Source organism: Poromitra crassiceps (assembly GCF_964638095.1).
Source record: "Poromitra crassiceps genome assembly, chromosome: 2".
In the NCBI taxonomy this organism is placed as follows: Eukaryota; Metazoa; Chordata; class Actinopteri; order Beryciformes; family Melamphaidae; genus Poromitra; species Poromitra crassiceps.
Genome location: NC_139624.1, coordinates 40,096,394 through 40,121,517, shown reverse-complemented (window position 1 = coordinate 40,121,517; position 25,124 = coordinate 40,096,394). Strand labels below are relative to the sequence as shown.

Below are 25,124 nucleotides of genomic sequence, written 5' to 3'. Positions count from 1 at the left end.
CCCGACAGCCCCTCGACACTCTCTGGCCAGGTGTCCAATCGCGCCGCATGCCCAGCAGGCTCCCTGCTGTCCATATCGTTGTCCCGCGCACCTGGTCTGTTCCCCAGGACCGCTGCGACACCCTCTCGCTAAGTGCCCCGGTTTCCCACATGTCCAACACAGTCTCTTTTGTGGCTCCGCGTGGGGCCCGTGCTCAACCGTGACGCGGTACACAGTGGTGCCGTTGACGTTTGGTTGCTCCCCTGGAGCGATGGGAGGGTGGCCCATCTGGACTACTGGCCCCCCTGCGAACGTGAGTGTCCTCTTTCCCAGGTCTACTGTGCATTGGTTTAGCGTCAAGTAGTCCTCCCCCAAGATACAGGGCAACGCCATCTCTACTACCCATACCGGAAAGTTCACTGTCTGTCCCCCCACAGTTATCATCACGGACCCCCTTCCCCTCATCGGCATCAACTCACCGGATACTGTCCTCAGCAGCTGGTCCGCTGGCTGCTCCAGAAGCGCTCCCTCTGGCATCATGTTGTAGTTCACCAGCGTTGCCGTACACCCCGTGTCCACCAGGGCGACACAGTACCTCCCCTGCAGGTAGACTGGAACATGGCAGCCGTTCATCGTGCGCGGCCCGTTCTGCATGCTGACAGCTCCGGCGATGTCGTCTACTTCGGGGGAAGGCGGAGCCCCACCTCCCCGTCGATGTCGATGGGCTCCCTCGCGCGATGACGTGGCTACGGGGAATATGACATCGGGGACCCGTCTCGCCCCTTCTAGACGGGCCCGTGCCGTTTCCCTGGTTCCACGCTCCTCCGCGGCACTCTCTGGCCCGATGTCCGGGGCGTCCACAGGTCCAGCAGCGCATGGCCCCGGGCCCCCTGGGCCAGGTATTGTCTCGTGGGGTGGGCTGCAGGGTCGCGCTTCGGAGCAGTTGTTCTTTTAACTGGCGCACCGACTCAGATAGCTCCCGCACCATGCTGCTTTGCTCCGCCAACGCACTCTTCCACGCCGGCTCTTCCCGTGGCGGTCTCCCCACTGCCATTCTCGCCACGGGGGCGGCCTCCATCATGCCGTCCTCCGTGGCCCCCGCCCCCACGATCTCTCTCTCTGATGCCAGCTCCAGCGCCTCCTGCAGCGTCCTTGGGCGTGCCAGCTGGGTCTGCTTGTGCAGCCAACACGGGGTCAAAGCTCGAACAAACTGATCCCTGGCAAGTTCACTCTGCGTCTCTGGCAACATGTCCGTATATGCCCTCCTTGATAGAGTCTCAATGTCATTAGCCAAAACACGCAGTGACTCGCCAGGCTGCCGGCGCCTGTTACACAGTTCGGCGTGTTGTATACTTGGCAGCTCACACTGGCCCGAATCTCCTCTGCAGGGCCCCCACCAGTGCTCCATAGTCACCTCTTTCCCCTGGGCTTAGCAGTAGCAAGCATGCCCACGCGTCATCCACCAGGCACGTAGCTAGCTTTGTTCCTTTCTCTTGCTTTGTCCAGCCCTCACTCTCCGCTATCAGTTCGAATTGGGCCTGAAACGCCTCCCAACTCTGTTTACCGTCGTACTTCTGCGTCTTGATAGGGCCCCGCCCGCCGCTCCCCACTGGCGCCAGCTGCACAGGATCTTCCCCGGCTCCCGCTGCTCCGTGCACGGGTCCCTGCCCGTTAGCGGGGCCCGGTTCGGCTTCATTCTCCCTCCGCCCACGGCCCTCCTCCATCCACATGTAGTCCTCCTCCGCAGCATTCGGCCTCGCGAACCCCGAGGCTACAGCTTCTTCCCTCTCCCACTTAATCATTTTATTTTTTCGCTCGAGTCCAACTCTCTCCGCCGTTCCTCCTCACTATCTCCCCTCGCGGCCGACTCAGAGGCGTTACCGCTTCACTTGCTGACACCAGTGTAGCGTATCGCTAATTCGCCCAGGAACCGGGGACTTGTAGTTGGTACAGGGTTCTTTATTCACCGTTATTATCTTACAACTCTTTGGCGGTTGCTACGCCCATAGCTAGCTAGCTGCTTCTTCCTTAGGCTGTTCATAGAAGCCCCTCCACGCATGCTCTGTCTGACAGGAAGTCTTCCACAAGCATAGTCTCCCCCCCCGGTAACACTCCCACACATCAGTTCCTAGCTGCACACGGAAACACCACATTACACGTAATTACCTGGATTACCTGGATTACCTGGATCGCTACAATACCATGATCATTTCATGATGCCTTTGGATCATGGAAGCCAAATGAGGGAGAAGACTCATCTCGCTGTCACCACGATTGCAGATTTAACATTCAAAACAGCAGCATTGTGGATGTGAGTGGATCTACGTTTACTAGTTTAATATTATCCATTGCCTGGCCTCCCAGGATACCTCGTAATGTTGCATTTACCTCCATGCACATCATTTGACCATTTCTTTCAATTTATAACTGTATAAAACACCATAATAAAACCAGAGGAGAATCCTGATTTCTTCTGCTTCTCTATGCTTCTCTACGGAGCCCTAGGCTCAGGTTGTCCAAGTGTATGGTGGAGCTGCACGCGCTGTGATTTGCTAGTCTGCGTTCGGGGCGGGACTTAGCGATAGGTCAATTGTGCTTGTATGGATGCCTGACCAAGCCGGAGGTAACACGGGGGCTCCAACCTGCAACCCTTGTGTTGGTAGGCAGGGAATCTATCGCTGCACTACCCAGATGCCCCACCCTTCTCTTCTTATACTCAGATGTGCTTCTGGAAATAATAAAGTCCTGCTGTGTGTGCCTGTGTTGTGCTGTGTGTGCCTGTGTTGTGCTGTGTGTGCCTGTGTTGTGCTGTGTGTGAATTAGGGCTGGGCGATAAAACAATAGTAATTATACAGTATCGGCGATAGACACTCAATACAATATGAAAATAGTTCAATATATATCAATGTGTCCCTTGCTAATGGAGGATGCTATGAGTGACACGCAAACAGACAATCATTTACTGTAACTGATAAATGATTGGCTGTTAAATTTGAACAGACAAATCCTACAGTAAAGTTCCCACCCAAACATATTACCAGTAAGTGGTAGACCGGGCGTTTGTTTAATCTCCGCCTTGGACTTTGAGCGCACGGGAGAGAGCAGCTTAGCCCAATAATAATATGGTGGTTTTTATTGTGGTCTTTATGAGGAAAAAAGTTATTAAAAATTATCAATAATTATCAATATCGACTAATATGGAATATTGTACATCTTACTGTATACATTTTCTTTGTGCTATATTGCCCAGCCTTAGTGTGAATTAGGCCAATAAACTCAACTTGTAACTAGGGGTGGGAATCGTGGAGTAACTCACGATACGATATGGTCACGATACTTGGCCCTCGATAACGATATTATCACGATACAGCGATTCTGCGATAATCGATATATTGGAAGAAATTTAACCACGATACATCACGATATCTGTGTAACTGAAGAGAAAAAAATACCCCTAAAAGGCAAGAAGCAGGTATTATGTATTTATTAGCAGAATTGACATGAACTCTCTCAGAGTTCACTCACTCACTCATACCATTTTCGATACCACGGAGGAAAAGTTACACATTAAGTCTTTATATTATTATTATTAAAACAAGAAAACCTACAGTATATAACCTACCGTACCTACCTATATAATTTTTAAAAGTAGATATTAATGATCAAACATCTCCATTCATGTAGCCTACAGTATTTATGTTTTTGTTTCAACTACAAACATAAATAAACGTCAACTTGAAACTATGTTTCAACTACCACACACAGCATAATATTTTAGCCTGTTTTTTTTTGTTTTTTTTTGTTTTTTTTTTTTTAAATAAACATATCGATACTTGGTGCCAGTGTATCGATAACGTATCGCAAGTGGAAATATCGCGATACCGTGAGTATCGATATTTTGTCCCACCCCTACTTGTAACCCTCTCTCCTCTTCCCCTCTCTGTCCGTGTCACTCTCCTAAGGTCCTGCCCTGCTGTTGCTCTGTAAATAACAGCTCTGAGTCCTGCCTGGCCAGAGGTCTCTGAGGAACCGCGTTTATATCAGTTCCAGTGAAACCTGATATTTGCTGAGTGGGGGGAACACAGAGGCTATTTGCACAGTAAATCTATTTGCGTGAGATTCGTATAATAGTATAGGTGCAGTGACACTCTGCCTCATGGTTTGTCTGTCATGCCACGGCCCTTTAAGTCAAACACAGTGAGCACGCACACACACACACACACACGCACGCGCAAACACAGACACACACACAAACACACACACACACACACACACACACACACACACACACACACACACACACACACACACACACACACTGACCTCTTTCTATGCCACACCCCTCTATGGTTAATTGAAATGCACAAGCATACTGTAAGGCCCTCCCTCTCTCTCTCTCTCTCTCTCTCTCACACACACACACACACACACACACACACACACACACACACACACACACACACACACACACACACAAACTCAACTCCGAAATAATAACGTTGGGGTTCCATTCTAAGTCAAGAGTTATGAGTAAATGATGCAGAGATTAACTTGGTGTCAGGGTAGACGGAAGATATGTGGATCTATTCGCGGATAGTTGAGGGCCAAGGCAAACTTGGTAAGTCTTGAGAAGTAGGGAGGTTGTGGAACTTGATAGCTGAGTCTGCACGGTTCGGGGTTGGGAACGGTTGCAGAGATTGACGTGATATAAGTTTAGCTTATGAACCACTAGAGAGGACCTGCAGGAACAGGCTTATAGATCCGAATATGACATCACCTGTGTTATGACATCACCAGCGAAAGGCATGAAAGACACTTATGAATCATGACATCATCAGTGATCGATGACATCATAGTAGGAATGACGACATCAAAGTAGGAATGATGACATCATCCTAACACTTGGTATCTGACAGGAATCTTTGGATAGAAAGTCATTAGACAGTACAGTATACAGTACTGGTCTGGCTTTCCTAGCGAGAGGAAATGTCACTTCATATTAAGTTTGCCTCAGCCCTTTGAGCAAATGGAATTAATTATCACTCCTGCATAAGCGGATGCACTGCGATGTGACAATTTAAATGAGGGTTTATGATGATATACATAATAGATTAGAGAAAGACTATTGGATTGATGTGTAGTTCCTCTTAAACATTTGCTGAATTTGACACGGACAGCATTCACTTTGAGAGCCTGAATTCACGTTCACTGGCCGATCTGACTGGATGGAAGTGAAGCTGGCAGGTGCTTATCTGCTTTGTAACCATGGGCACTTAGTCTGCATTTAGCAATCCCACCTGGCTGCTGTTGTATCATATTAGGGGAAACCCATCAAAACTCATCTCATTTGTATATCTTTTGATTTTGTAGAATGGGGTTCACCTTTATAGGCTGACAGAAATCTTATAAGTTATAAAGACATGGGTCTTTTAAGGAAAATGGCATAATTGATTTGATATTGGTTGTTGGTTGTTTGCCTTCTACAAACTGGAGGTCATAGTTCACTGCTGCTGATCCACAGTAAACAGACTGTTCAGGCTGATTTTGGAGACCCCCATTTCCCGGATTGCTACATTAAAGACCCCATCTACTCAAAAAAATTTTCTTCTCGTTCCTATACTGTACAGTTGGATGTTTGAGCTTCACTGTGCAGAATGATGTATGTGCAGAGTTTGACACTAGAAGGCTGTTTTCACATTCATCTGCTGAAAGTGGAAAGTTTCTCTGTGCTCACTGAAAAGGCGATTTCCTACAAGTATGATTTGTGACAGGCTACAATCCCTGTCCAGTATTCAGCAGTTAAACTTTAAAAATCAACAATATTTGTGTATTTACAGATTCTGGAATTTTTAATTAGGGAGAAGGAGGGGAAGTAATTGTAAGGATTTTAACAAGATAATTGAAACATTTTGTAGAAAAAAATATCAGACACAAATTATTAGGCTAGTCTAAGCAGAGTATTTTATACATCTTACATTTTTCAGATTGGTCAGTTGTGGACAGTGGAGTGGTGGGGGGTGTTGAGGGATGACCAGGCGTTGTCCCTGCATTGCCCATTACTTAATAAGACACCCATGGGAGCGCCATAGATGGACATTCAAGATTCAAGATATTTTAATAGCCATAGCAAGTAATTAGATAAACGAGGAATTTGACATAGTGTAAGTATGCAGCGCAGCGGTCACATCAATAGTAGAAGATGGAGCAATACAGAACCATCTCAAATTATAAAGTCTGGAGATGTCCTTGAGGGCACTCAGGGCAGCAGCACCATACCAGACGGCGATGGAGGAGGTGAGGATGGACTTTGGTGGTAGAGGTGTAGAAAAGGCATAGACATAGAGCCATGCGTAATTGTTGCTCCCCACCAGTGGTCGGGTGGATGGAAAGGGGGCCCAGAAACTCAGGGACACACAAACACGCACGCATGCACGTGTGTGCACACGCACACAGACACACACACTGCAAAAATGCCATTTAAAAAGTCATTTAAAATAAGTTGCAAAAAGTTTGGACACATAAGCTAAGTCAATGCAGAAACATGTTTTGAAACTTTGGAAAAACTTTGAGTGTGAAATTGAAAATCTAATGCATGTGCTTATGAATCTCACCCATTTTGTCAGATTTTTTTGCTTTCATAAAAATGTAATAAACCTGAAACAAGTGATAAAAACTGAATTGAATAAACCTGAAACAAGTGAAAACTGAATTGAGGTTTATTGCCAGATCTTTTTGTCTTTCAAATTTGCTTTAAGAAAAACATCACTGGACTAAATGACTGGTGAGGAGCAGTAATTTTTTGCAGTGTACAGAGAGGCACTCGTGTTCTGCCAAACTGGGGAGACGCGCCCCTTTTCTCCCTTTATGTTTTGACACCCCACCACCCTCCCCGGCCCCTCACACGCACGCTCACACACAACTGAACCACAAGAGACGCGCTCGTAAACTCACCACCGGCGGGGGGGGACATAGCCACCAGATGAGATTTGTTTCCAAACGCGCACCGATGGCGGTGTGAGGAGAGGGTTTGGCTGAAAAAATACGCACGGCGCTCCTGTGGATTTGTGGACCTTTTGTGCATCTTCTCCCGCTCTGGACCGCGCTTGGTTTTGAGATTCTGTGGAGAAACTAAACAAAGCGATGGATATCTACACTTCCTCGATCAGTCTACTTTTACTCCTGTCAACCATTTCGTCCGAGTCGACAGGACAATTCCCATCAGCGCTTATGTGAGTAGTAGCCTACAGCTCCAAAACCAAAACAGCCTGTTGGTTTTTCAAACTCATGGATAATACACTATAGAATTATACAGCCTAGTTCTAATTACAGCATATCTCTGTCACACTCTCGCTTTTATCTCTATACTTCACTACAGTTTATTCCAAAAACGAGATTTGTCTATCATCATGATACAGTCAATCTTCCAGACATGCGAACGAGTCCGGTGTACGGTATACATGTAGGAGATGAAAAATACTGTAAAGTACGACCATGTAGTCATAAACTCATTGATATATTATAGACATCTTTGGTAAGGTAGGTGGGTTATTTCATTTCTATATTATCCACCCGCGGCACAAAAGCAGAGCATCGAGTTTACATTTTGTCCCATTTGTTGACAACCAACAGCTGTGTGACATGTGGCTTTCATGAATCATTCTGGGAGGGCAACGCGTGCCAAACTTTTTCTGGTTCTCTTACAGTCATTTATGTAACACACATCTTCAAATGAAATATAATGACATTCAACTACTCAGTCCTGTGATCACTGCCTTAATCAGACTCCCTTCTACAGTACTGACATCCCTGGTCAGAAGAGAGATTTCACAGCATTTTTGAATGTCTGGTGGTTTGGATGCTTTTGCAGACATTGGCATCACGGTGTGCTATTTCAGGTGTTTACAACAGTTTAGAGAATATGTAATAATCCATCAGCATATTTATTTGTGTGTCTGTACATCAGTAATGACTTGATACTCTCTATCTATGCTATTGAGGTCCTTTTTGCCCCCAACTTTGGCTTGAAAAATCTCCTATTGGGCTCACCTTTCAGCCTGAAGATGGTAATTTAATTCTATATTGTGAAGCTCTATGATAAAGTAGAGATTGAACTGGCCGTGCTCTGAATTGGACTCCCACCCTCTGCACAGTAAATAGATGTGACAGATGATATGGCCTTGGCCTCACAGTTCCTAAATGAAACAACATGTGTGTGTGTAAGCTTATTTACCATGCTGTACCTCGCACCTATTCAACAGGTTTAGGATGTTCCTGATGGGTCGAGGAGCGTTTGGTTTTGAAAGCATCCCAAGGACGGTCCCCTATGAGCCATGATGGCACTCAGCTAATGGCCACTACAATGATGTCAGACTAGCAAAGTGGCCTGCCCACCCCATATATCTCATGGGCACTAAGTGGATTGATCTGTGGGTTGTGTACAGGACAGGAGATTCGCACAGGCTCGCTAAGCTGTGGACCCCATTTCTCTGACAGTTGATTTCAACATTTTTGAAAGGGTATTGGCAATCTTGTTGCCGATACCCCTGAATTGGCAATGTGGCTGCAGCAAGAATGTTGAAATTCACAACCAAATTGGCAGGAGCTCTTGGTTTGAATTAAGACGACTTTGTAGTATAACTGAAGATGCCAAGATCCAACTAGAAAACACTCCATCATCCCAGGCATCGATTTCCTCCAAGTCAGTCATAATTTATATTAGCTATCAGTGATAATGGCAATGTCTTCTACATTTTTACTTTATTGATCTAGCTCCGGAGGCATGGCTCAGTGTGCACTTATGCAAAATGTATCTGAAATTCTGTATTGCAAAATGTCCTCTCATTCCCTTAATAGCTGCAGCAGTGACCACTCTGAGCAAAGTAATAGTCTTGCTCAGTGTGGTGACAGTGATCTTGAGTGACAGGCCTCACTTTGACTCGGCAGGTAGGGGCAGACTGAGCCAGCGCCTTTTCCTCCAGGACATTCACAAACTTGATTCAGCAAGGTCTCGTCCCACTCTAGACATGCTCAGTCTTTTGTTTAAAACCTGATTGATTGATTGAGTGATTGATTGATTTCTTTCTTTCTTTCTTTCTCCTCCCTCCATCTCTCTGGCTGGAAGTGTGACTGTATCTCATGTCTACAGCTTTAACCTCATACACCTGCATCTGTCTGCTTCAGATGTTCTGTTCTCATCTCCCCTCTTTTCTCTCAGCCCCTCCCTCCCTCTATCCCCTCTCTCTCGCTCTCTCTCTCTCTCTCTCACTCTCTCTCACTCTCTCTCTCTCACTCTCACTCTTACTCTCTTCCCTTCTCGGGGGCTTGGAGGCAGATGATTAACATCATTGCATCTTAAATGCAAGGTTTGATGTCACAGATTGCACCCCAGAGATCTCAGAGTGAGGGAGATGGAGAGAGGGAGAAAGAGAACATACTGTATGTATTTGCCTTGTCGCGCTAATCCAGACTACTTGGCCTTCTTGATTCCATATGTCTATATGTACACTTGGCTTTAGGCACTGTGTGTGGCACATCATGCTTATTGTGTTGCTACAGTATTGCACTCTTGATAGGAATGACAGCTGCATCTTCTTGTAATGTCTGCTACATGTGGTGTTGGTGCAGGTCTGAACCTGATGGTTTGAAGACTATTCTTTCAATTGATTGATAAATAGCAAAGGTGTGACCTACAGTATATTAAACATTGTTCATTCCCCATGATGGTGCTGTATTGTAGTAAACAGTCAGCATGAGCATTACATCTAAATAATGGGTTCCCAGCGGGGACCACAAGGCACGTCCAAAGCTTTGTGTCACCATTTGCCGATCCTTTGTGCAGAAGCCCGTCATCCAATCCAAACGACAGACTTGATCATGTGTTTGTTTTTGACTTTGTCACTGAGAGACGCGCTTTGCTTCTCTCTTTGCTCTCCATCCTCCCTCTCTCCCATTTCCAGCATTTGTGATTCTGTCACCCTCCTCTCTGTTTCTCCCACTCTCGCTTAAGAAAAAGACTAACTAGATTTCATGCTCAACCAGCTAAAGAGCTATGTGCTTTTCCTCTTCCTGGGCCTGTCTCTGGCAATCAGTGGGCATAATGTGAGGAGGTACTCCATCTGCACAGAGACTGTACATTTTAGGTCTGAGCAAAAGCAAGAGGCAAACTAAGAGGAAAACAAGACAACATTCAGTAAATGTAAAGCAAAATGAAAAAAATAAGAAGTTAGCACAGCATAGCATAGAACTGTGTACAGAAACCAGTCTTGGAGTCGATGGAATTGTTTTGAACACTAAAAAAAATCTCAAGTGAAAAAAAATCGGACATTGAGTTCAATACATTTCCCATTCTTTCCAATGGAAATCAACTTGCTTTGAGAATTTTCTCGAATCAAGGGTCATTTTCTTGATATGACTTTAATGATCTGCCTTACAGCGGGGACACACCAGAAGAGTCTTCTTTTTTTTCTTTCTATAATTGTTTTTATTGAGTGAGGGTCAGGACAGGTTACATGAAAACCAAAACATGGTTTTCAAACCAGAAGAGTCTTCGATGTGGATGTGGAAGCGTCGCGTTGCGGAGGCAGTTTCATTTCGGCGTCCTCCTTGTTAACACATTGAATGCCAGCCATGTTTTCATTCCTGTAGGTAAGTTGTGCCAGGGGTGTTTTTGACGATTCTGGCTCATTTTAGAAACAGCCGAGAATTCTTTTCTGTTAAGAATTCATGAACACCAATCATCTAAAAATAACTAATAGAATGTGTGCTTTCTCTGTCTAAAAGAGTTAGTTTGCAGAGTTAGTAGTTATGTAGATATTAGCCGTTGAGTACAGCATGGTTTCAGCGTCTGGAAATTTATTCAGAGATAAATGGCTTTTTGTGAAACAGTCACTTTAACCATTCATTTTTGGCATCAGTAAGACCGTCAGACATTCTAAACAATAGTTTTGAACAGTAATTTCCTCCATAACAACAGGAGACACCCCTCTCATTAAAACTCCTCCCTCCGTGTGTCTTCTCCTCCTTCCTCCTGGCTGTACAGCGGGCGTGTCAGAAGCGCTTTTGCTGCTGCCTGCCTGTGTGCCTGCCTGCCTGCTTGCCTGCGTGCAGACGCTCCTTGTGCGAGTCAAGATGGGCCGGGGAATGCGTGGGCGATGGGCAGATGTTGATTCTGGCCTTTCTGAGGTGTTTCAAAGTGTGTTTCACCTATGATCTATTTTGCAAATCGCTCTCCGCTCTCTGTGTGCTGCTGCCGGTGCGCGGCCGCTCTCAGGCAAGACACTGGATTACTGTAAAATCGCCACGGCATTTCCTTGAACGGCTTGGTCCCGCGGCAGTTTTTTCTTTGATTTCGGTCGTCTGGGGGAGCACTGTCAACACTTAGTGGGTCGGTAAAATAGATTATACACATTATCTTGCTCCAATAGTGATCTCGAAGATGTAAAAGTTGTTGATTGATGTACCACCGTCAAAAAAAAAAAAATGTTTATGTAAGACGAGTAAACTCGGCTCTGGCACTTAAGCGTTGGATTATGTAAGACGAATTATTTCGGCTATGGCACTTAAGGTGTTAACAGTTTAGACCGATCACACCGGCCTCAGCGTGTCGCGTCCGTCTCACGTCCTGCAGCGAGAGTTTCCACGTCTATTTTTGACGCGAGCGGCCACGTGCTACCAGGCATGAAGTCAGTACAAGTTGTGACCGGCGCTGAGCAAAACAGAGCGAGGCGCCGAGCAAAACAGACCACTTCTGGTGTGAATGGCCAGACGCCTACTAACGCTTCTGTGACGCTCTTTGTCGGAGATGTTTCTGGTGTGCCCCGGTGTTATTCTTATTGATTGATTGATTGATTGATTTATTGATTGATTTAAAGAAAAGGAGTTCAGGCTTGATGGATGTTTTTTTTGCAGTGAAGCCTGACAGAGCTTGGTGATGAATATGAGAATGAGACCTAGTGACACTCAGAATGCAAAAGGTCATGTCAGTTGGCACATGCATACACATACATGCATCTTATTCCCAAGATGACTGTCAGAGGATGCACCATGACTCAACTGTTTTAACACAATACTGGAGTTTATGAAATGAGACACAAAATACTCCCCTCAAGCTAAAAGATGATCATAATCAAAACTTTCATCTGTAAATGATACAAATAATGGGGCAGTGATTTAAACACTGGTCTTTTGTGACTCATAGAATAGATGTTCGTGCTTTATACCCAAATTAGCTTTTTGTCATGGCGGCGCCAAAAGATCCACCAGAAAATGTGCCCATATCCCTGGAAAATCAGCCAGTCACAGCGTCCAACACATTGTTCTCCCACTTTTTTTGTCAATGGAAAAGCCTCCAGGCCTCTATTTTGATTAAATCATAAAATAGAGTCTTGGAATCTAACGTCTTTAGTTTCTCGCTTTGTGACTTAAAGCAGACTAAAGCAGACCACTATCTATAGTGGTCTCACATAAGATCGCTGCACTACCCAGCTGCACTCATTTCATACAATAATGTGTGAAATGAGACTTTCCCCTATGCTCTTATTCCAGCGTCAAATATAACTGAGACGTACTGTATGATATGGATCATATGGGTTTGAAGAGGGTGAGTTGAGTGGATGAGGGTTATCTAGGGTTTCCTTGTTCCGTGATTGACGCCTCCTCGCCATGAGGGAGCTGGTGCTCCAGTAGCAGGTATATTTCAGGAGGCATGCTCTCACCAAGAGTCAAGCAGCTGGCGACCTATATCTGTTACACACACACACACACACACACACACACACACACAAGGTGCAAAGTCTGTGCCCGAGGCTAACGTTCATGGCTCACGCCTCACGCTTAATTATCTTGTTATTTTTCTCTTGTGCTTCCCTGTCGCTGTCCCTCTCACTCATTTTCTTTCTTTCTTTCTTTCTCTCTCTCTCTCTCTCTCTCTCTCTCTCTCTCTCTCTCTCTCACCCCCCCCATCTCTCTCTCTCTCCCTCTCTTCTCTGTCCTCCCCCCCCCCTCTCACTCCCCTTTGACCCCTCTCTTAACCCTGGCTATATTTAGGCAGGCCCTTGTCTTTGAAGGAAGCAGGGGGGTTGAGTGTGAGCCTCAGGTTAGGATACAGGACAGTACGATATATACTGTAGAGTGGTGGCGAGCTCTAGGATGTCATTGCTGTCCCCCCATCCCTTCCCATAAATCTCCTCCGCGCTCCTCCACTGAAGGTTTGTGGACCCTTCGTTTACGGGGCCTCCGCATGTTGCTTTAGTGTCTGGTTGTGTCTCATCCCGGGTTCCTTTAGGGGAGATGGGTATTTTCCTCGGCTCTGTGTATGTGAAGGGAAAGCTGGGAAGTTAGGAAGTAACGCTGCTGCTGCTGCTATATTGCTTCCCCATAATCCTTTGCCACATGGAAATTCCCAGGAATTTTCCATTGCACCGTTGCCTGGGCAACCTTGGGAATAGCTTACAGCTGTTTGGACAGGAACCCTGTCCAGCGCAGGAAGCACATCTGTATACTGTACAGGATCTTAGGATATAAAGTATGGGAAGTGTAGTTTTATTATCCACAACTCTCATTCAGTAGAATAAGTTAGGAGAAAAACAGTGAGGCTGAACATTTTCCAAATAAACGTGATCGTCAAATCCTGTGGTTCACATTGACTCTTGCCACATCAAAAGCTTGAAACTCCAGTTTTAGTCATTTTCATGTTTTAACTTTGAATTGAAGGATTACGGGTTGAGACAATTCTACAACCCTCAGGCTCATAGTCTCTTAGAACAGACGAGTTGCCTTCCGCAATTTTCAAATGCTTCCGCCATACCGTCTGTACTTCGTGGGGGAGAATCATGCACCAACCGGAATGGGAAGCAGAAAGGCGGGTCTTCCGCTCATTAGTCCAATCAGAATTTTTTTAAGGCGGGTCTTCCGCTCATTAGTCCAATCAGATTTTTTTTACGTGGACACACGTGTCGTGATTGGTCGGATTTTGTCGAACTTCCTTCCAGTCTTAAGGTTTTTTTCACAACTTCCTTGTGCATGTTCTGGGGGTGTAACATACAGACTGTATAGCTGCATTTGCCGGATGTAGATGAGACAGTCTGTTTTAAGAGACTATCAGGCTCATAAAAGCCTTAAAACCCATTGGATAAACTTGAAAATTCATGGTTGTGTAGCTATGAACAAGGCATATCTTAAAAGTTACATGATTTCTTTTTGATTGATTGATTGATTGATTTTATTAAAGTGTCGTGCTTTCATCGGTGCCCAAGACACACAAAAATACAAAATACAACAATAAACCAGTGCTACAATGGTACAATTAAGTTAACACAAGTCGCAAGTCAGCATACTGCTCAAACACAAAATAGATCATTCCATCACTTTCTAAACAAAATGTCTTTCCTCCCATGCCTGTTACATGTACTTCTTTCATCTGACACTTGAAAATGCTAGACACATTTGGAGAATTAAATAGTTCATTTATCAATCATTCAAAAAAGAATATAAATGACTATATTCATGAACTTCATTGTCAAACACCATAGTTTGCCTTCACTTACATACAGAAATTTTAATTTCAAAATGCTATATCCATTTGAGGAAAGTCATTAATCGATATGTTAAAGATACTGATGATGACTCACACAAAAAATAATCTGTACTATGTGAATAACTTGGACAGTGTTCCATTGTGTATTTCATGCCAGCAATCATTTTGCATAAAAGTGATAGCTAGCTGGGGGAGTGGTCGGGGTGGGGTAAATCCTCCCGTTCTCCCCATTCAGCATAGTTAGCATTTAGCTGCTAGCCCAGCCCAGGCAGACAGGATCGGTGATTCAACCACTGCAATAAACGCACATCTGAATAGACGTCTATGTACCTGCTCTAGAATCCCCAATCCTGTAGTGTAGAGCCGTAGCACAGTCCTTTGGTGACTCAGCCCATTGAGATATATGGGGGGTTTTACTCCACTCGCGCGCCAGCCGTAGTAACATTTTGTGGGCGTTCCCACACAGACGGACTGTATCTATAGGCTGTGTTATCCTGATCGCACACTAGAGCTGTTAAGTGCTTAAAATATCCAGTGAGATGTCATAACTGTATCTGATGTGTAATATTTTGAGAGCGGCGTGGACAGAAGTGGACCCACCATGGCCTGTGATGGCTTCTCTCGAGCCTGATAATGCAGTCGTATTGCAGCGTAAGTGCTGTTACTGGCAGTATTCACTCAGACTACAGTGGACATGCGTAGCCATCAGGGAGACTAGTACTCGGTAAAGCACTAACAGTAGTCTGCTTGTGGGGGGTATGGTAGGGTGGTGCAGTGGTAAGCGCTGTCGCCTCACAGCTCGAAGGTACTGGGTTCGATTCCCACCTGGGACGTTGTGAACGCTGAAGGAATGCGTGCCCGTCCGCATGTCCTCGAGTGCCCACCGCCCGGGTGGGGTCGTTAAAAGGGCCTTTCTGTGTGGAGTTTGCATGTTCTCCCCGTGCCTCCCTGGGGTTTCCTTCATATGGAACCCCCTTCACCAAAACATGCAATATCCTGGTTGCTAATGTGGTTCCTCCTCTGGTCGTTAAGGGCGCCTGTTTCGGAGGGAGGGGAACTGGTTGGAATAACGTGAACCTCCCACGTGCTATGTCCTACCGGTGAAGTACACCCTGTCAGGTGAAAAGAAGCGGCTGGCTAACTGCCCATGTCTCGGAGGAAGCATGGAGCCAGTTTCGGCTCTTCCCAGATCGGCTGAGGGTGGAGTAGCAACCAGGATAAATAAATTAAATTAGCACTACTGGGGGATAAAAATGGGGGGGGGGGGGGGACAAAAACAAAACAGTAGTCTGCTTGTGTAGGCGTCTAGATTGACGTTAATTGGACATTTTGGCCAAGGGGCTAGTTCCTCTATTTATACCGTATCGTCCGAGCATCGTGCGTGTGCATAGCGTAGCGAGGCAGAAGGCTGGAGTGGATGTATGGATGGAGGGATGGATGGATAGAGACTAAACTCAGAGAGTGTGAAGGTGACGGAGATGTTGAAGTTTAGTCATCTTCCATCAGTAATGTGTATGAGGCTTGTTGTCTGATATGTATGTGCTGCATACAGTACGCCCTTGTTTGGTTGAGTTGCTGCTGTTGCCATTTTGTAGGGTGGTATTTTGCTGGAATCCACAGTGAGTTCACACACACACTTGCAGGTGTCACAACAATTATGTTTCCTTCTTCCATTTAATATCTCCAGACACCTGCGGGGAGAGCTGATGCAATGGGAGCTGTTAGTTCTGTCAGGACGTATGTGCCGTTTGACTGGGAAGGTGTGGAGGAGGCAGACTCGGTGCTAGGGGGACAGGAAGTCAGTCCCAGCTAGCCACGACCCAGAGTGTGAGGTCAAGCATGGGCCAGGATAGGAGGAGAGGCTGGCCAACGGGCTTCTGAGGCAGCTTCATGTGGCCATTGGACAGAGTGGACAGTACAATGCCCACGCCTCCAAATGGCCACACTGGCTTTGTTCATCTACATCCCTTGGATTGGAAGTAAATGTGAATGAATTAATGCATGAATGAATGCAATGCCTTTATGGTGTACAGTAGGGAAATTATCTTTCCTCTTGGGCCCCCTCCAAGGTTCTATGTGTGGTGAGGGAGAAGTTCTATTCTCACTTACAAATGTACTGTAACCTTCCAACATATACCATCATGCCAATCAAAGGAAACAAAACAAGAGCAGAAAAAAATGCCACACAATGTAAGTGTCCACAGTAGGAGGACTAATTCACAAGGCAATGCTGAAATTTATTTTTTACATATTAACAGCCTATCTATGGTATAGTTTAGAAGTTTAGCGGAGCATGACAAGTATGTGTGGCTGCTTTTCTGACTGTAAACTAGGACTGCATGCACGATATGAGGAAAATCTGCGAAGTGCGATAACATTATTCAATGCTGCTATGATGATATGACTCGCGATAAATAAACAAATATTAAAGTATGCATATTAGCTATACAGTTGCTATGTCTTTCTGCTTTAATACTGCTAACATAGACCCCAAACATGGCTCTCTGTTACCGTCTCAAGCTGAACATACAGCGGCCTTTGGCGAAGGGGCAGTCATCGCTGCAAGGGAAAGGTGTACGCAGGCTTTACAACACAAGACAAAATGATCACATGCTGAGTGTGAATGCATGGAGCGCGCAAATAAATATACATATTCATATCACGATGGTGATGAAAATAGGATTTATCGTGCAGCCCTGTACTGTAGACTGACCTGTCAAATCAATCCCTGTAACCCACACCTGCTCCCTTGGTGTAATGTTGTCCACCACCACCCCTTCAGCTGATAATAGCCTCATGCAGTGTCCAGTCAGCTCCTCCACAGCTGTGATACACCCTGACCTAAGTGCTTGATGGAGAGCAGCAGCCACTGCTGCCAAAGGTTTCACTTAAACAAGGCTGTTAGATGGAGGCAGGGGGCCGTGTTCAAATGCTCTGCCTTCCTACGAGGGAAATGATAGAAGAGCGGGAGCAACATCAATAATGTCTTGCCGTGGACGATAATGAGGCCGGGAGACATTTGCAAAGCCTGCGCAATTATGGCGTTATTGACCTCGATAAAGGAGACGATATCATCACTTCTGCGCTCCATGCTTGTACTTGTGAGAGGAGAGAGAGGTGTGGAGGACAAATGGGATGAGGGAAGGGAATTTCTAACATTTGTTGTAGGTTTTTTTCATGTTGGCCCCTGGTAAGATATGAAAAGGAATATAAAATACACAAAGGATAGGAAAACATCAAATTCATCCTAGATGTACTGTAGATGCCATGGTCAGAAGAACCATGGAGAGTCAGAGATGGAAGGAAAGGGCATCCGGGTAGTGCAGCGATATACACGGGAATAGCCTCCACATGCTACGTCCTGCCGGTGAAACTCCTTGCTGTCAGGTGAAAAGAAGCGGCTGACAAATGCACATGTATCAGAGGGAGCATGTGCTTGTCTACAACTCTCCCCAGATCGGGAGAGGGGGTGGAGCAACAACCTGGACAGCAGGGGGAATTGGCCAAGTACAATTGGGGAGAAAATCAAGAAGAAGACAAATCAAATCAAGATTTAAAAGAGGAAGAAAAGAAATGGAAGGAAAGAGTGAATGGAGTAGATACTTGCATTTCTACAAGACTGACAAAATGAGTACAAAGGCAGAATGAGAGGTAGGGAGAGGCAGGAAGAGAAGGACAGAAAGTGACTGTTTGTCTCTGTCAGGCTGGCTGCGTATGAGATGCCTCAGTCCACAGTTAGAGCTCTTATTAGCTATTCCCCCAGTGGCTCAATTACATCCAAGCTGCCATCCTCAAACATCCCCATCTTTCTGTGCGTCTCCTCTGCTTCCCGTAATGGCGTCGGCCGTGTCTCTCTCTAAGAACAGATTAGAAGCCCAAATGACTGCTATTAGAGGAGGATTTGAGGGATTTGATACTGTCTCCCGCTGCTGAAAGACAGAAAAAAAGGATTCCCGTGAGAGAGTGTGCGCTGTCAGATGCTGCTGTGCTTCCTCCCTGATGCTTTCAGCAGTATTAAGAGATCACATGTGGGTATGCTTACTATGCTATGAGGATCAAAACACGGGGATGTTTACAAGACGAGAGTGCGATGAAGTGGACATTGGATAATTGAGCCCTAGATTAATTTGGCTGGTTGTGTCTCGGCATGTCTGGCCTCTGAGCCGATGTGAGGCAGATGTTTGGGTCATTCAGCCAGACTGATGTAGCCTCTGAGCCGGCATGAGGCAGACTTTTGGGTCATTCAGTCAGACTGATGTAGCCTCTGAGCCGGGGTGAGGCAGATGTTTGGGTCATTCAGTCAGACTGATGTAGCCTCTGAGCCGGCATGAGGCAGACTTTTGGGTCATTCAGTCAGACTGATGTAGCCTCTGAGCCGGTGTGATGCAGACTTTTGGGTCATTCAGTCAGACTGATGTAGCCTCTGAGCCGGTGTGATGCAGACTTTTGGGTCATTCAGTCAGACTGATGTAGCCTCTGAGCCGGTATGAGGCAGATGTTTGGGTCATTCAGTCAGACTGATGTAGCCTCTGAGCCGGTATGAGGCAGATGTTTGGGTCATTCAGTCAGACTGATGTAGCCTCTGAGCCGGTATGAGGCAGATGTTTGGGTCATTCAGTCAGACTGATGTAGCCTCTGAGCCGGGGTGAGGCAGATGTTTGGGTCATTCAGTCAGACTGATGTAGCCTCTGAGCCGGTATGAGGCAGATGTTTGGGTCATTCAGTCAGACTGATGTAGCCTCTGAGCCGGTATGAGGCAGATGTTTGGGTCATTCAGTCAGACTGATGTAGCCTCTGAGCCGGTGTGATGCAGACTTTTGGGTCATTCAGTCAGACTGATGTAGCCTCTGAGCCGGTGTGAGGCAGATGTTTGGGTCATTCAGTCAGACTGATGTAGCCTCTGAGCCGGGGTGAGGCAGATGTTTGGGTCATTCAGTCAGACTGATGTCTGGCCTCTGAGCCGGTATGAGGCAGATGTTTGGGTCATTCAGTCAGACTGATGTAGCCTCTGAGCCGGTATGACGCAGATGTTTGGGTCATTCAGTCAGACTGATGTAGCCTCTGAGCCGGTGTGATGCAGACTTTTGGGTCATTCAGTCAGACTGATGTAGCCTCTGAGCCGGTGTGAGGCAGATGTTTGGGTCATTCAGTCAGACTGATGTAGCCTCTGAGCCGGGGTGAGGCAGATGTTTGGGTCATTCAGTCAGACTGATGTCTGGCCTCTGAGCCGGTATGAGGCAGATGTTTGGGTCATTCAGTCAGACTGATGTAGCCTCTGAGCCGGTATGACGCAGATGTTTGGGTCATTCAGTCAGACTGATGTAGCCTCTGAGCCGGTATGAGGCAGATGTTTGGGTCATTCAGTCAGACTGATGTAGCCTCTGAGCCGGTATGAGGCAGATGTTTGGGTCATTCAGTCAGACTGATGTCTGGCCTCTGAGCCGGTATGAGGCAGACTTTTGGGTCATTCAGTCAGACTGATGTAGCCTCTGAGCCAGCGTGAGGCAGACTTTTGGGTCATTCAGTCAGACTGATGTCTGGCCTCTGAGCTGGCGTGAGACAGACAGTCATTCAGTCTAGGGATGCACCGATCCAAAATTTTTCACTTCCGATCCAATTCCGATACCTGAATTTGGATATCTGCCGATACCGATATTATTCCGATACCGATATCTTTCTTGAATATACAGTATAGGCAAAGATTTGGCCAATTAAAGATTTTTTTTTTAAATATACCTTGCAAAAAACAGACAAAATTAAGAAAATATACAAGGCAAAGAAGGATACTATTATACATGGGCAAATTACGGCCAGCGCCCCCTGTGCGGCCCGCGCTGGAATTGCAAAAAAAATAAAAAAAAATACCCGATTCCGATCCGATCCGTGAATTATGTCAGTATCGGCACCCGATACCGATATTGGATCGGATCGGTCCCATCTCTAATTCAGTCAGACTGATGTCTGTCCGCTCTCAAATGCCTCCGCCATTGTGAAACAACAACAACGCTAGCTACCAACCTACACTCTGAAAATGGCAAGTTTTGACGAAGATTTGGATTGTGCTAAGCAGGCCTGCTTGGTACTTTCAGTGGATGGTTGTAAAGATAATGAAGAATCCCCCCCCAGCTATACCAGAATGAGAGTGAGTTGAGCCAGACTCTCTCCTGAAATGAAGTGTGGAGATAGTCTGGCAAGAACACCCTCAAAACTCACCTGTTTAACAAAGCCTTTGGCCTATAGTCTCCTCTGTTCTCTTTGTTCGGTTTTGTTTGTCATTATGTGTCATTTGATTGTAATGCATCCTTGGGTTCCTTGAAAGCCGCTATATAAGTAAGGGTTAATGCACGACGAGGTGTCCAATATCAGAAATTATTGGACGACGTGGAGGCGTGAACCGTCCCAGGCGAAGCCGAGGATGGTTGCCTCCGCAAAGTGGTTGGTTGGTGGTTTGAATCTGAACCACCAGTGGTTCGTACCAATTAGAGATGCTGCGATCGAGATTTTTCAATTCCGATCCGATTTCGATATTTTAGCTCAAAACCGATCCGATTCCGATCAAATTTCGATACCCGATTCGATACCGATTTCGATCCGATACCGATACAGCACATATTTAAGTCTCTCTATGCTGTCTGATAGCTAGCAGGCAACAAACATTTTTAGGGTTAGGTATGTATGTGTGTGCTTTGGTAATATAGTATGTAAACGATTTAGTTCATCTAATTCATTTGATGTAAAACTAAAACATAACAATCAAATTAGGGCTGGGCGAGATGGATGATTTAATATTCCATAGCTCTGACCTAAGCAAATCTGACATCACTATTGTGATATAATATTTTTTTTAGTAAAGTGTATCACTCAATAGTCAATACAAAAAATAATGGCTTTTATAGAACCGAAAGCCTAGCTGCTTAGTCTGCAGATAAAACATAAAAAATTACATTTAGACTCTTATTGGCATGACGGCAACATATAAGTGGTCTGAATTTTGCATGGGGCCAGTTCTATAGTGAGGCATGGAAAGCCTCACTATACGCCATCATATCTGTGTCGTTTCACTTTTGACTGAAAAATGATGCCAGTAGTCTAGATTAAAGAAAATACATGTATGTGATGTTGACAATTATGTAGGCTATGTGCGCATTCGTTTTCCTTATAGATCATGAGTGCTCCGCAGCTAGCTACGTTAGCTTGCATGTAACGTTTAGCGTTAGTTGATTTTGGAGACACAAACCCTGGACGTTTCATTTTGAGTAGGCTAATGCATGAGGTTCTCTATGGTTTACGCCAGCTCTGGGACTGGGAGTATGAAATACTTTAAATGCGGGGGTTTTGGTCACAACAAGCTTGTGGAGCGCTGCCTTGCAACTAGATAGCCTAACCAGCTAGCTAACGTTAGCCATCATCACAACAGCTAACGTTACGTTAACGCCAAAACAAATCCGCTGCCTCATCCCCACGTTTGGTTTAGAGTAACGCCAGCTCAGACTTTCCCCTAATCTCAGAAACCTTGCGGGACATGTATTGCAAATTGCAATAGTGGTTGTTTTGTTATAATTTGAAACTGTCAAACTGGTGCGGACGCGTGATTTCGAATCGCACATAGGTTAAGGACGGGTGTGTCTGACGTTTTGGCCCTGGCCATCCTAGGCTCAATGCGGCCTCTGTGCTGCTGCTGCTGCATGCTGGATAGAAATCCTGGAGCGGAGTCATGGAATGGAGTGCTTATATCGGAGCCTTGGATCGGTCATTTTCGCTGGAATCCGATCCGATCCGATTCCTGTTTTTTGGCTGATATCGCGCCGATATCCGATCACATGATCGGATCGCAGCATCTCTAGTACCAATCAACGTCCTATGAGGCAGCTACGGGCGGGCTTTGGTGTGATGCCAGCGAGAGAGAAAGAGCACGTGATAGACAGATGGTTCATCCAATTACCTGCCAGGTATTTTTTGAAAGTGCCTGCCCTTTGAAACGTTTCCTGAGTGACTCGTTCCCAGATGGTTAGGCTATGTGAAAACAAACAGCATCAGGTTAGTAATTAACATCATACTGATAGATCTTTCCTTCTTAATGATTTGTTCATAGATTGGACCAAAGATTTTTTTTTGGCAAAATATTTATAGTGAATTGTGAAGCAAATACACTTCTTGAATTGACTGAACTGAAAGACCTAACCCCAGCTACTTCTTCCTATTCTTCTTATAATGACTATGCTTATGTTTTTCCCTACCCGAGTGTGAGCATACTCAATTTCCCCTCTGGGATCAATAAACATTTTCTGATTCTAATTCTGATTCTGATATCAGTGCAGCCAACAGCTGCACAGCAACTAACAACCAGAGGGAGAAGTCACACTTGGCTTGGCCAGAGGGATCAATGTAGACAGGCAGTAGTGACTAGTGAGGCAGCAGTGCTCTCAGTCTGACTCACTCTCTATTCTGGGAGCTTATCCACTTCCCTGTGTCCAGTGTCCACCCCTGGGATTGGTCTGCTCTGTGCACTGCCTCCTAACTGGCTGGAGGCTGCTTTTTGTTATTATTATTGTTATTATTATTATTATTATTAATAGCATTGTATCCCGTCTTGTGATATGTTCCCACACGGACGTGTTCTAGTGTAACACCAGGAACGAGGTCAGAGCGCTGAATGAATGAATACAACGTGTACATTCTAGAATAACAAATTATCTAACGTTAGTTTGTTTGCGATGGTTTGGTGGAGAGAATCCCCTCTTCACCTGTAGAGACATGTGTAGTGGTGGGTTTCATGTTTGTTAGTTTCATGCCAGTACTTAGTTTATCATTAATGTTAATAGTTGCCAGTTGGTTTATAGTTATGTTTAATCAACTTTATTTTATTTGTGTGTCTGTCTGTGATTGCTAACTAATTGAGTGCATGTTCCCCCCTCCGTCCCACACACTGCTCTCTGTCAGCTCACAGTAACAATGTTTATCTTAATAAAAGATTTAATTTGGCTGTGGTGACGTGATGTGGAAGCCTATGCGACAGTGTGTGTAGTTCTGGAATAGCTTAGCATGAGCTTTTTACTTCTAGGGCTCGCATTTACGCTTCAAAACTCATGAAAGTGATCCTCATGTGTGAAGATGATCATGCTGAACACAGGTTCGCGTTTGAATAAGCTTGCGTTAACCACAGACCTCATTTTAAGCATCGCGCCAAAAACCCATTCAAATCCCATAGAATGAAAAGTGAAGAACCCGGAAGTCCGGGACTTCCGCGTTGCGACTACAAAAATACATCATCCCTGCGGTACTCTATAGGCACTCTATTCATCATGGTGGATGCAAGAATGGATCGGCCAGATGGACCTAACCCTGCCTCTGACCCTACCCCAACCAATCATCATGTCCCATGCCAATACCCAACCAATCATCATGCCCCATGCCTAAACGCAACCAATCATCACTGCTAATGTCCCTCCGGCCAATCCACTCTACAGTAGCATCAACCAATCATCATACTGTACCTAGTCATCCAGTGCTTTGTCATACATTCTGGTCCAGCACTCTAAATGATGGGTCATATAATACTGCTCCTACACACAAACACACACACACACACACACACACACACACACACACACACACACACAAGTGGGTCACGCCCACTTCATTACATTAAGACTTCCTGTAAAAGAGCTCCACTTGTCCTGGTGACCTTTGACCTGGGCAACCCCCTGCTTTCCCTTCAAAAGACCCAGTGCTCCTGTTACACACATACATCCGTGTGTGTGCGCATCCGCACACACATGTGACAGCTGGACTGAGAGAGGCAGCTTCTCTTCCTGCCATTAGAGAGAGGGGGAGGGGGGCTTTGTCTAGCCACCAGCTACTGTACATAAGGCCACATGGGTCAAACACAAATTAAGCCACATGTGCCCTGATCAACGACTAGACTGAAATAGCTGTGAGAAATTCTCACACGCCCACTGGCATACTGTCAGCGTAGACAGCATTTCTTGGGGGTCATTGTTTGCCTTTTTCTCTCTCTCATGTGGAGGGATTTTGCAGGGATTTGAACCTGCAGCCCGGCCTCGCTGTCATTGGCCCGGCTTCTCGGAAACTGTTGCAATAACTGTTGGCAATAACGGGAAAAGACGGGCCGTTGTCCTTTTAGAAATAGAACTTCGGATGTTGTTCCAATATTGTTGATGTGATATTGGTACATGGTTTCATAACTGACTAATTATGAAAGCCAGATGCAAAAAAGCCCACCCAAGACAGGAAAAGGACAGGATGAGCGGGGTCAAAATGACCTTGCTGAAATGTGAGAAGCTGTGAATATAGCGTGTTTTGGCTGTCTGGTTAGAGCTATAAAATGTCAACAAGAAACTGTTGAGGACACTTTCACATCCTCTGCTGTACACTCTGTATCTATCGCTGTAACCATGCAACTTGGAAATAAACCACACGCTGGGAAACTTAACCACGCTCAGTCATCTTTCATTATCTTTCATTTGTTATTTCATCTTATTTCTATCACAAGAATCTGACCATTGGATACCTATTGAATGCACAATATTTAAAGGGATATTGCAGAAAGGCCCCAGCAGGCCTTGCCTGCCTTTCAAGACAACTTCTCTTC

At 45.6% G+C, this 25,124-nt stretch overlaps 1 protein-coding gene across 1 annotated transcript in view; it reads left to right on the top strand.

Annotated features, from left to right (window-relative positions):
• The first annotated feature begins 7,116 nt into the window (after positions 1-7,116).
• cacna2d1a (calcium channel, voltage-dependent, alpha 2/delta subunit 1a) overlaps positions 7,117-25,124 on the top strand; it is a 205,242-nt gene continuing 187,234 nt past the window's right edge. Inside the window, exon 1 of the mRNA XM_083658048.1 lies at positions 7,117-7,208. Coding sequence (XP_083514174.1) covers positions 7,120-7,208 — 89 coding nt within the window. The 5' untranslated portion in view covers positions 7,117-7,119. The remainder of the gene's footprint in view (positions 7,209-25,124) is intronic.